Raw genomic sequence first — 13,024 nt, forward strand, 5'->3', positions numbered from 1 at the left:
TAAATTTCTGGCTGTTGGCTGTTGATGAGTTTTCTGGTAGTCACCCGCTTGTGCGCGGGACCTCTTAGTCTAATTGATTAAGTGGGCGTTTGTTTCGTTCTGGCTTAATCTCGGTTTGGGCGATTCACCCACCCCGCTGGCCTTGCTTTTAATTTGGTTTATCGATTCAGTGCTTACCCGTCTCCCGATGTCATGTTAAATTGCTCTTATCATATTTGTTCTCGTAGGTGGGTTGTTGAAGTGACCGGAGCTCCTGGGACACTTTATGCTAATGAAACCTATCAACTTCAAGTTGACTTTCCCGAGCATTATCCTATGGAAGCTCCCCAGGTTGTGAGTCCCCCTTTGTAATGATGTCTGGTGTTCACTATTGCTGGGAATTGTGTCCATTTCAAATTTGGGGTAAATTGACCCAGTTAATTTCTCTAAATATTTGTTGATCAAGCTATAAAACTTCCATCCATGGTGAGTGTTGTGCCATGTCAACAACAGGGTATTATTCATCTTCACTTTGGGTTATTTCTCCGCGGAGGCTACTCAGTTGATCTCTACATGTAAGAAAGGGTAAAATAACAGAAGTGAGAGTATTTCATGTGGCCAAGATACTAACTATTGAAGTCTTAAAAAGTTCAGTTAACATCAATGCTGTATGAAAAGAACAGGAAGGAGAGAATTTATGACTTGTGTGAAGCCTGCTGATCAGGAATGGGATTAGAGTTCTATTCCAATGAAAGAAGCTTCTCAAAAGCACATATGGGAGATAAGTTGGAGATTTCATGCGCATAGTTGAACAATGAGATGGAATATGTATTAATGCATAATCATTTGATTTCCATTAACCAGCACCCTTTCTTTCTTTTCCACTAGAATTATACGGATACTGAAGCAGAAAGTTTATTTTTCAAAAGAAATTGCTGTCCCTTTACATATCCCGCATTGGGAATATCGCCTATCACAGTCAGTGACTTGCTTTCCAGTTAATAGGGGAAATTCTGTAGTTTGGAAGGCCAGTCACTGAATCTTCTGAGAAGATGCAAATGTGAAGGTGAATAAATCAATGAGTACAGATATCCTTATATTCTGACATGACGTGACATTCACCATGGATGGGAGATTTGTTAGATTTTATGGTGGAGATCTAGGGAAATCTATTCCGTCAATTTATCCCAAAATTGAGAGGATCCAGTTCCTTGATAGTCGATACTGTTCTATTCTGACTTTTCTTATATGCGTTTAACAGGTCATTTTTTTGCATCCAGCTCCATTGCATCCCCATATATACAGCAATGGGCATATTTGTCTAGGTACGCGTTTGAGTAGAGGTTTTGATACTATTTTTACTAGATCTTATTTACTTTGTGTCATGGTCAACCGTTGTTTGATGCAATATTTTTTAGGGGTTGGGTTTGTCATAACCCATGTTTTGTTTTTGTTATAGCAGTCTTTCGTTGGATGGGTTTGGGACGTCTAGTTTCGTTCATGATGTTTACATTGATTTCTTGTTATTCCTGCTTTTATTGACTATTTCTTTGGATCTTGTTAATTACTTTGGTGATTTCTTTGTTATGATGAGATACACGATTATCATTGCTTACTCTTACTAAGATTTTCTCTATTATTTTCTAGCCTGCATTTCTTCTGCACTTTTTCTGTGGGCTTTTACTGACTTGAATTTATTATCTTGTTTACACATTTTAGTTTTTTTCCCATTCATTATGATAAGTAACTTTGTGTGTTATTAATGCAAAACGGTCAAACCTTTCCATAAAATGTATAGGGAAAGCCCCATTCCAGATTCCTATACTTTATGTTTTATTTTTGGTACCTGCAGTTTATTTTTGCTGTTTTCCATTTCTTTTATTTGCTCTGTTGGACACATTGGCCTTTTTAAGCTTGAAAATACTCAAAATGACGATGAGCTAACCCAAACAATGCTAATTTTGTTGAGGCGGATTTAATGCTATTAAACCTAATCAAAGTATTTGCATCCCTAGGCGTTTGCATGGTAGTAATAGCCACAAAACCCATTTGCATCTAACAAACCTGCGGCAAAAATTTTGATCTGTTCTTGAATTGAGCACTTTTTTCTTGGTTGTCATGTTTTTTCCTAATCATTTGATGCATTTAACGGTGTTAAGTCTATTCAGCAAAATTAATACTGTTTGTGCCTGCTCATTACCTTCTGAGTATTTTCCAAGCTAAAAGAACTGATGTTTCAGATTGATCAAATAAAAGGGATGGAAAACCATGAAAATAAACTTCATGGACCAAAAACAAAACAGGATCAAAGTATAGGGATTTGAGTGGTATTTTCCCATATGTGTGTGTGTGTGTGTGTGTGTAAATTTTAGACTTGGAGATATTGGTCATATGGTTGGTTATGCAAATGTCTCTTCTCTTCTCTGTGGGTGTGGCTGGTTCTTCAAATGCTTAGTGGTTTTGTTGAGAGTTTGCTGATTCTGAATGGGGAAGGAAGTTAGGAATGAATTCTTTTTCTCAATCAACTTAAAGATTACTGAGGATCTGGTTCAGTTAGTCTAATATACGAAGGTGGCAGCATATTGGCATATCCTTAACGTCATATTCAAAAATCAAATTACTTTCTCTTTCTGTGTTGGGGGAGAGCATTAGTTTTTATCAAACCTCCTGACTTCTTCAGTTTGGCAATGAATGTGAAGTTTATATTTCATCTCTCCTTTGGGGAATTAATGTTTGAAGACCTGCACCTTCACATCATTCTCATTTTTATACTTAATTTATAACCATCCCATGCCGTGATGGACTCCTGCCAATTCTGGTCGTTCGTACTTATAGGCTGCCAAAAGGAAGCAAGATTTACTTGCTAGCTTTCCTTGACAGTGGTGAGCTGACACTTAATAAACTTGATGAACTTACGCAGATATATTGTATGATTCGTGGTCCCCAGCAATGACAGTTAGTTCTATATGCATCAGTATTCTCTCAATGCTTTCAAGCTCAACTATGAAGGTGTGAATTTATTGATAGCGAATATTCTCTCTCCTAGTATTCATTTCAACGGTAGTTGTACATACACATGCTTCAGATGTAGCTGGACGCTGATTCCACAAAAGGCACATCAATATACTACCTTTGGTCCTTAATCTAGTTTGACATTTAATTTGGTACTAAATATAAGATTTTTAATCCACTTTGTCTATAATATTTGTCTATTTTTTTCCAAGTTAGTTCTCGTAGTAGTTGCAGGTTTGATCAAATGGTAATTTTGACTAATACACATGATTAGAAAAAGTATTTTAGGAAAAAACATCATCTATTTATTATAAGTAACTAATTTGAATAATCTTCTTAATCTATTCAAATTAGTCAACTAGTTCTTGTGTTAAAGACCAGGTAGTATTTGCTTCAATCAGGTTTTGACCAAAGTCTAACTTAAAAATATGGCCAAAAAAAACAAAGTCTAACCTAAAAAAGCGGTTGGAAATCTCCATACAAGAGATTGCGTGCTTGAAAAAAGACCAGGTAGTATTTGATATTCCCTTATCTAAAGATTTGCATATTACCCTGAAGAATGATTCTAACTCCATCTCTTGTGCAGCAACGTCCTGAAGATAATGACCGCTATGTAAAGAACTGCGGAAATGGCAGATCTCCTAAGGAGACAAGGTGGTGGTTCCATGATGATAAAGTATAATAACTGGTTTTCCTTAATAATTTTACAGTATAGGCTATCCATTTGGAAGAAAAATGAAGACAAGGAGATGGCATTCTGAAAATCGAGGATCTAGGTTTAATGCATAACTATTCTGTAAATTGGCATTTCCTGGTAGTTGTAAATTAAGAGTAAACAGAATCTCAAGGAACCTGAAGGAGGAAACAAACTTGAAAAGTTGTAGTTATGATATGAGGTCGTTGGATTTGGATATAGATACTTGACTACCTCCCAAGATCGACAATTGATTATGATCAGTGCTTTTGATTCTTATGATTTCGTGTGTTCTGCTAATTGCTAATTTTGTCCGACATATATTGAAGAACTGTCTAGTTTTTCTTAAACCTTTGGCGTGTTCTTTCGAGGATTTTAGGAAGAATTTCATTCTACTCTTCGGAAAGCAATTTAATTTCAAACAGCTCTTATAAGATTCTGAAATATCATTTCAGCTTTTTTGGCCAAAACAAAATTAAGTGTTATGGGTGAAAATATAATTACGCTCGTCTATTATTTTATTTATATTCTTATCAACCTAGCTGGGGCTCCGGTATTGAACGGTCTGGGTGGTTGGAGCTGAGAAATTTTTTTTAAAAAATAAGGCAGCCCGGGGGGGGGGGATTTGAACCTGTGGTACCCCTTGGTACACTAGAAAGATTGTAACCACTAAATCATTTAATCTCTTTAATTATATGATGCTAACAAAAATATATATAATAATACAAATGTAAGCGTGATATGCATGAATAATTGAAATAATGTGATTCACAATGCATATTAAGCGGTTTATAAGAGATATAGGGGAATTTACAACTCCATTTGAGATTCAATGGAAAGAACAATTAAATGTTAAGGATTATTAAATGTCAAGGATTGCATGAACAATTGAAGTAAAACAATTTACAACACAAATTAGACAATTTATAAGAGATACACTGGAATTCACAAATTCATTTGAGATTTTGTGGAGAAAAAATTGAATATTATAAACAACCAAAATAAAGTGATTTACAACACAAATTAAGCAATTTACAAGAAAAATACTAGAATTCACAATTCTATTTGATGTTTTATGCAAAGAAAAATTAAATGTCATGAGCAACTAACATAAAACAATTTACAACACAAATTAGGTAATTTTCAAGAGGCATACGGAAATTTACAATTCCATTTAAGGTTCATTGGAGAGAAAAATAAAATGTCAATGGCTGTGAATTTTTGTATACATCTTGCAAATTACCTAATTTGTATTATGAATCGCTTTATTTTAGTTGTTCATATGCAACCCTTAATATGTAATTTTTCTCTCCACTGAATTTCAAATAAAGTTGTAAATTCTCGTATATCTTTTAGAAATCACTTAATTTGTGTTGTAAATTGTCTTACTTCAATTGTTCATGGAAACATTTGATTTTTCTTTCTATTGAACCTTAAATGGAGTTGTGAATTTCCCTATACTTCTTATAAATCTTCTAATATGTGTTATGAATCGTCTTATTTCAGTTGTTTATATATATTTGGATACTTATATTTATTTTGTTATATATATATATATATTGCGTTGCATCATGTACTAAATATATTGGATGGTTTGGTGGTTATAATTTTTTTTTGGTGTGCTATGGGATAGTGGGTTCAAACACCCTCTTAGCTATCTTATTTTTAAAAAAAATTCCCCACCCACAGGAGGGTCAGGGGTTGGCTGCCAAAGGTTGATATTTTTTTTATAAATAAAAAATACAAGAACATAATTATATTTTCACTCATACTCCTCCGATTCTAAATATAAGACCCTTAAATACGTTAGTATAAGGGTTTTATATTTAGGACCGGAGAAGTAATATTTAATTTCGTTTTGGTTAAAAAAAAAAAAGCTGAAATGATACTTGGGGATCTTATGGGACTATTGGGCTTGAACCGTTTGGGAAGGCTGGTTCCAAAAAAAAAAAAAAGAATCGTCTGGGAGGGGTTAGACTGAAATTCTCCCAAGATTTTATATCATGACGTTGGATTTTATCATGCGCCCATGTTGCGCCAATTTCACATGGGAAGGCCTCAAGTCCAACTATTTTCCAAGAATGTCTGACTTCTATCTGGCATTAGCGTCATAAAGGCCATCAAAGAATGAAGCGATTTGACGAGTTAAAAATAAAAATGCGTATTATAATTGAACCATGCTGATGCCAAAAAAGAAAACCTTTCCAGAAAATTGACGGTGACAAGTTTGAAAAACCCCCGCCCCAATATTTTACCCTACGAGTGTGACTTACCATGACATTAATATTCTACCCACTGTACTTTGTAGGGTGAGGAGCCCCTGAGGATGGCGTCAAATCCAGCGAGGCCTAAGCCTAGGCACAGAAAATAGGGAAACTTGTTTCGTTCGGCCGATGAAAGTGGGGAAACTTGTTCCTCATGTTTATCCAATATCATGTACGTTCATTGCTTCATTATCTCACATCTCTGAATCATCGTTCTTCACGACTTCAGAAGACAACAACAAGTCCTAAATGCGATTTTTTAAAAGAGAGAAAGATCCATAATATAAGGAGTCTTTACTCGTTGCCCTTAGAAAAAAGAAGGTGAAAAATGGCAACCGGAAGGAGCGGTTGTGGAGGTTTCGTTCGAGATACACATGACAGATGGGTTTGTGGATTCAGCTGTAAACTGACTGTGGTTCTGTCGACAATTACAGAATTGATTGGATTTATACACAGCTTCAATTTGTGTTAGGCCAAGGGGTTTAGGAAAATCAATTTAAATCTCTGTATTGAGGCGATTAATCTTGGCCTTAAAAGTTGTGATATTGACTAACTTTTCAAGGATGTGGTGGATGAGGCTGGATTGGCAAGTTAACCTTACTCATGTATACAGAAATAAACTAACTATTATTGATAGGTTAGTTAAATTGGCTCATAAGATGGATGAGAATTTCTTGCTCTTTGATCAACCTCCTTTCCTTGATCAGGAGGCGGACGTTGATGAAGAATAGGTTTTTTTTTTTTTGGTACTCATTTTTGTTGTTAGTTTAGTGAAGTTTTCAGGTCTTGTTCAAAAAAATAAAAAAGGCTAAAAAAAAGCTTGAATGAGGCTGGAAAGAAAGCGAAATTCACCACAGCTTTTCGACTAGTCAGAAGACTCACTTGCCTTCGTCTGTCTGTGGGAGAAAGGTGGCATGGGACCTATTCCTCTTTCCTCTGCAGCAAACAAAACAAACAACATTAATGTCTTCGAACTTCCTCCTTCACCTCGTGGAATTATATTTCTGAGTACTGGTTCTACTCAGGCCAAAAAAAAAGTACCGGTTCTGCATATTGTCATGACACTGTTACTACCTGGGGAACCAACCTCCCTTCCTCCTCTTTTTTTTTTTTTTTTTTTGTGTGATTCTAATCTCAAAGGCAAATGTATCTGAATCATTTATAAACAGTATTGAATTTAAATCTCTTGATCACTGAACTACTAAAAGAAATTATCGTAGTTTGATTATGGGCTCGTCGTGCAAAGCAACAAAGGTTTGAGGTCTGGGATGCTTTTCTGAAATGGGAATAGTGTTCAATCCCTTTTTAGCACATTAAAATGCGCAATTTCGAAAAATAGGAAAGGCCCACCTTTCTTTGTACGGTAGCTTCTTAATTGTTTGACAGAAAAAAGACATTTCTTCAAATGGTTTGTCCTTTCTTTTCTATCTATGTTGATGAGATCAATTCTTGGATCATTAAGCTTCAAACTCGATGATGTTTTGTGGTTGGTCTAATCCACCAGGGGATTTCCGTAATGGGCTTTGTTATATGGATTGAATAACGATAAACAAATTTAAAGGCCGATAAGCAAGCCGGACGGAGTTTGTTTACACACATGAAGATGAATGAATATCTTAAGGAAATGATTGATGTTATTTCATCATTTGCTTTATACACTCTTTCACCAATTTAGCATTATTCGCAGTTACACTCCAACCTAGCTTTTTCAGTTTCCCTTTAGCTTTCCCGGTTTAGAAAGTCTCTTCACTGTTCACTCCTCACTCTTCTCCCATGCCTCTGCTTTATGTTCTTTTCCCTGCAAAGCTCTCACCTCTTCTATATATTCGAACAATGTCTTAATGCCCTTCATATTTTTGTTGGGGAAGGAAGAAAGAGATAGAGTGGTGAAAAATGGGTCGGGGAAAGATTGAGATCAAGTTGATCGAGAATGCCACCAACAGGCAGGTCACCTACTCCAAACGGCGCAATGGCATTTTCAAGAAAGCTCATGAACTCAGTGTTCTCTGTGATGCTAAGGTTTCCCTCATCATGTTCTCCAAAAACAATAAGATGCATGAATACACCACTCCTGGCCTAACGTCCGTACAATTCGATTTCTCCCTCACTCTATCTCTCCCTTTTCATTTGTATTTTCTGGTTTTCTAACATCTGTTGTGAGCAGGACAAAGAATATAATAGATCAGTACCAGAGGACTTTGGGGAATATCGATCTCTGGAGTGCCCAATATGAGGTTGGTTGGACATTCCTCTTCTACGTGATACTTAACAATTGCGTTCGGTGTTTTCCTGGTTAGTTCTTATAGGTTCTGCATGTTTGGCAGAGGATGCTCGAAAACATGAAGAAGCTGAAAGAGACTAACAATAAACTCAGAAGACAGATAAGGTAAATAGATCTCAGGAATGTGTTCGTGTGCTTTTTATACTGCAAAGCTGATTTGAAGCTGTGATTTTTCAAGGCAGAGGATGGGTGAGGATTTAAATGATCTGGACTTCCAACAACTACGCAGTCTTGAGGAGGATATGGTTTCTGCCTCCGGGATCATACGTGAACGAAAGGTTATCTCTTTTGAAGTACAAGATATTAAAGACTCAATTTTAATTCCCCCCCCCCCCCCCGGGGTACCTGCTTCAGTTTAATCTGCAGATCTGAAAGCATTTCCGGGCTGATGATTCTTTTCCCCTTAATCCCGTACTTAACCATTGCTCTAAGAACCATCAGTGTCTCCCATTTGGTTTCCGAATAAGTTAAAGAATAGAAATTGAATTTTCTTGAGGAACGAACGATTGCTGTTTACACTAATGCGCTAGTTTCGTGTACATTTCCACAGCTTCATGTAATCAAAACTCGGACAAGTACCAGTAAGAAAAGGGTCAGAATTTTGTTTTTTAAATCACACTTTCTCACACACACACAAAACACACATAAGATAATTCTGATGAGAAACCATTTCTTTTGGGTGTTAACATGAAGGTCAAAAGCATGAAGCAGATGAACGAGAATCTGCTGCTTGAACTTGTAAGAACTTGTGTTTTACAGATTGTAAGGAAAGAGTGTAAGCTTGAAAGAGCTTGTTCTCATTGTTGTTTAATGGAATGAGTGTAGGAAAAGTGTGTGATCCATTCACAATATCTGGTGCCCGAGGAAGGAGACCAGGAATCATCAGCAGTTACGGTGGCCACTGGTGTCTCTAACTTCCATGGATTGTGCCACCAGCAGCACCCTACCCATATGAATCTTCACCATAATGGAATGGGATTGAGATCTGACGATCTGCGCCTTGCTTGAAATGTATCGTGTTTGCGTCGGCCCTGTAAATTTATCATTTACCACCTCTTATTTTAGCTTTCGTATCCTTTAGAAAACACTGTAATCTGACTACTCTGCATTAATGCTTTGGAGCTTGTTTTGCTTTCTTTCTTACATTAACTGTTTAGCGAGTCTTCGGATGTCATTCGAGGTTGTGGCTTGGCTTCTACAGTTTAGGAATTGTGCTATGAAAAGTTTCTGTTTGAAAATTTTATTGATTACAAGGACTTGAATTTAAGAATTGGTACTTTGTGTATAAAACCCCACATTAAGTTCTTCCCACCAGTAAAATTTTAAAACACAAACTTTTAGCCGATTTCCCCTTGTTTCCATTCTTATTTGGTTTTGATGAGGGTTTGAAGGATTTACTTGTGAAGATTTAGGAGGAGGTGGATACTCCGTAGATCTTATTTTGTTCAAGTTGATTATGTTAATTTTTGAATGTTATTAGGAGCAAGTTCTAGGAAAAGATCCAATTTTTCAGAAAGTTCTGTATTGTAACCACATATGATTGAGAAAGGTGGTTGGTTGAGAATCAGCAAACACCAGAAAGTCTTGTTCTGCAAAAAAAACGAACGGAAATGGAAGGGCCATCCGACTCAGGTGTTTGCCAAAACTTGAAGTTTGTTAGCTCTTTGCTCTTACGCTTTCTTCCCCTTCTTAAAACCGATACTTTCTCATAGGTTGCAGAATTGTATTAACCTTTTGAGAAATATAACACGTGAATTCATCAAAATACGACAATTAAATTTGTAAGATCCTGCAATAAATACCCATAGGGCATTCCACCATTTAAAAAAAAAAAAAGGAAAAAAACAAGGATAAGCACCGTGGCTTTCAAATCGCCCTTGTTTATAAAGACCCACATCAGTAAACACAAATTGGCCCACTAGCAACCAAAACTAGCAATCCTTTAACGTTGGGCCTCCTTGCCCATGCCAAGAGATGACCCACCTCCTCCGGGGCCAGGCATCCGATGCTCTCGTCTTCCGCTTGTCGGGATGATTTTTGACCGTTCACCATTCAAATACTTGTTTATTTATTACAAGTAGTTTTAATTTTTAATTATATTATATGTCGATAACTCTCATAGATTTATCGTAATAAGGATTATATGGAATTATTTTGTTATGCCAATATAAGATATTGAATAAGCGAAATGCATTTGTGTTGCATGTCATTCTAATATTACCTCACGTGCTAATTATAAGATTTTGTTTGTAGTCTATAAACAGGGTTTTATAATTAAGACAGGAGGTAGTATACAGAATTGAATCAATGTTGTCATATATACATATACATATATATATATATAGTTTTGTTATTTGTATAAGTCAGGATGCTGCAGCTATTAATTATGAACCTGATATTGTTGTGTAATGCGCACATGCATGCGTCTGAATTTAGACGTCGATCCCAATGGCAATTCAGGAGCGAAGAAGCATATAACCGTTAGTAAAAATAAAAATAAGAAAAGGACATCCATCCATCCATCCATTACAAACCAAAAAATAGTCACAGGATCCATTCCTTCACTCAGTCTATATAATGTCCGAGATATGCTTCCCTCAGCACCCAACACCATCCATAAGACCAAAACCCTTCTAACCCTGACAAAAAAAAAAAAAGAACCCGTGAACTGAACTGAGCTGCACCCGCCACCTCCCCCCCAAAAAAAAAAAATCTCTGACTCCGTTCCTCAAAAGTTATCAACTTTTCTCCTTCACTCCATCCAGTGCCTGCTTCCCACTTTACTCTTACTTTCTTTTCTCACTCTCATACTGTCCGTCTTACATTACCCTCCCCCATGGGTTGCCTCACTTCTCCTCTGTTTCCTCTGGTTTTGGCTATTTCAGCTTCCTGGTTGCTTTCTCCGGCGGAATCAGCGACATATTGGGGTGATATAGAGGCTCTGAAGCAGCTCAAGAACGGCCTTCAGAATGCTTCCGTGAATCCAGGTTCGTGTGTTAGTTCTTGGGACTTCTCTGTCGACCCATGCGACGGCCTCTTCAGCGAAACATTCACCTGCGGCTTCCGATGCGACGTTGTCGTCTCCGGGTCGAGTCGGGTCACCGAAATCACTCTCGACCAGGCGGGTTACGCCGGCTCACTCGCGTCCTCGTCTTGGAACCTTCCTTATTTAGAAACTCTCGATGCGTCCAACAACTACCTTTCCGGCGGCATTCCCGACTCCTTCTCCAACTTGACTCGTCTTCGCCGGCTCGCTCTGTCCGGGAATTTATTGGACGGTGAGATTCCCTCTTCCATTGGGTTCCTCTCGAATCTGGAAGAGCTTTACCTTGATAACAATAATCTTCAAGGGACAATCCCTTCTAGCTTTAACGGTCTGAAGAGCTTGAAAAGGCTCGAACTTCAGCTCAACAGTCTCGAGGGTGAGATTCCTGATCTTGGTTCTCTCGAGAACCTCTACTATCTTGACATCAGCGACAACGCCGTCGCCGGCGGAATTCCGGCGACGTTGCCCAAATCCTTAGTTCAAATCTCAATGAGGAACAATAGCTTGAGCGGAGGTTTAAGATCGGAAAGCTTCAGAGGGTTGATGGATTTGCAGGTTTTGGATTTGAGTTATAACGGTCTGAAGGACTCTGTGCCCATGGTTCTATTTGAGCTGCCTTCGCTGGAGCAACTGACGCTGTCGTTCAACAAATTCTCGTCCATGGAAGCGCCATCTTACAATGCGGGATCGCAGAGTGGGCTAATAGCGGTTGATCTGAGCAACAACCAGATTCAAGGGCTGCTGCCGTGGTTCATGGGAGTGATGCCGAAGCTGGCGTCACTGGCGTTAGAGAACAATAAGTTTACGGGAATGATACCGACGCAGTACGCATTGAAGACGGTGTTTCCGGAGGTGGGAATATCGCCGTTCGGGAGGCTAATATTGAGCGGCAATTACCTCATCGGGGGCATACCCAGCCCCTTGCTGGCGCTCAAGCAGGGTTCTGCAAATGTGACGTTGGGGGACAACTGTTTGTTTAGATGCCCGCTGAGGTTCTTTTTCTGCGACCAACAAAAATCATTGGACGTATGCAACAGATTTAGTCCCTTCATCCCTTAGATGGCGATGATGATTTTGATTGATTTCATTTGTTTGTTCTGATACATGTGCCTGTAATTAGAGTGGAAAGAGGAATGATCGGAGATGTTGATGTTAATGTCGATCAAGAGATGAGGGTTGAGACTTGAGAGCATGTGGAGATCCTCCTAATCTTAATCCGATCAAGCCATCAATATCGTACGATAACTGCCAACTTCATTTGACCTTTGCCATTCGCCGTCCAGCATCTCCCACAATCATTTTGGGTTTATTTTCATTTTCCTTTTTATTTCTCCGGCAATTATTTACGACGCGAGTTTGCTAGCGCTCAAGGATTTGCGCCCTCAGTTAATGACAGTGCCCCTGCTTGCTTATGACCAAATCCTGATTATGATGGCTACATTTTTGTTTCTTTTTTTGGGCCAGAGACTTGGATGGCTATCCTAGTCAACCCAAAACATGAAATTCGTTAGGTAAGTGTCGTTATGCCTTGTTATTTTTGTTATTTATTACTGCTTCTTTTACAGCCGCAACTTCCTGTACTTAATTCTTATTTAATTTTTATTTTGATCCTAAATATAAGATTTCAGCTTATTTTATTTTTCATATTTATTTATTTATTTTAAGATAACTTTTCTAGTAATGATAGTTCTAATCAATTAACTTAATTAGCAAAGATATTTTTAAAAAAACAATGCCTATTTATTGCA

At 37.7% G+C, this 13,024-nt stretch overlaps 3 protein-coding genes across 4 annotated transcripts; all 3 read left to right on the top strand.

Moving 5' to 3' along the window:
* Window positions 1-158: 158 nt before the first annotated feature.
* On the top strand, window positions 159-4,004 carry LOC114736885 (probable ubiquitin-conjugating enzyme E2 16). Of its 2 annotated transcripts, none has more exons than XM_028924774.1 (4): window positions 159-333; window positions 1,241-1,304; window positions 2,900-2,988; window positions 3,578-4,004. In XM_028924774.1, the coding sequence occupies exons 1-4, from the start codon at window positions 193-195 to the stop codon at window positions 3,671-3,673; spliced, it is 390 nt and encodes a 129-aa protein (XP_028780607.1). In that variant the 5' UTR covers window positions 159-192; the 3' UTR covers window positions 3,674-4,004. The 2 variants fall into 2 exon arrangements, with proteins under 2 accessions (XP_028780607.1, XP_028780612.1); XM_028924779.1 differs by having other exon boundaries at window positions 159-330.
* Window positions 4,005-7,620: 3,616 nt separating this feature from the next.
* LOC114736998 (floral homeotic protein DEFICIENS-like) lies at window positions 7,621-9,468 on the top strand. The gene is made up of 7 exons (XM_028924880.1): window positions 7,621-8,030; window positions 8,114-8,183; window positions 8,274-8,335; window positions 8,409-8,508; window positions 8,781-8,822; window positions 8,924-8,968; window positions 9,056-9,468. The coding sequence occupies exons 1-7, from the start codon at window positions 7,843-7,845 to the stop codon at window positions 9,236-9,238; spliced, it is 690 nt and encodes a 229-aa protein (XP_028780713.1). The 5' UTR covers window positions 7,621-7,842; the 3' UTR covers window positions 9,239-9,468.
* Window positions 9,469-10,974: 1,506 nt separating this feature from the next.
* On the top strand, window positions 10,975-12,696 carry LOC114736987 (receptor kinase-like protein Xa21). The gene has a single exon (XM_028924871.1). The coding sequence runs from the start codon at window positions 11,067-11,069 to the stop codon at window positions 12,333-12,335; it is 1,269 nt and encodes a 422-aa protein (XP_028780704.1). The 5' UTR covers window positions 10,975-11,066; the 3' UTR covers window positions 12,336-12,696.
* Window positions 12,697-13,024: the final 328 nt, after the last annotated feature.

This window comes from Neltuma alba, unplaced genomic scaffold (genome assembly GCF_004799145.2).
Source record: "Neltuma alba isolate B1F8T4 unplaced genomic scaffold, ASM479914v2 tig00002748_pilon, whole genome shotgun sequence".
NCBI classification, from domain to species: Eukaryota; Viridiplantae; Streptophyta; class Magnoliopsida; order Fabales; family Fabaceae; genus Neltuma; species Neltuma alba.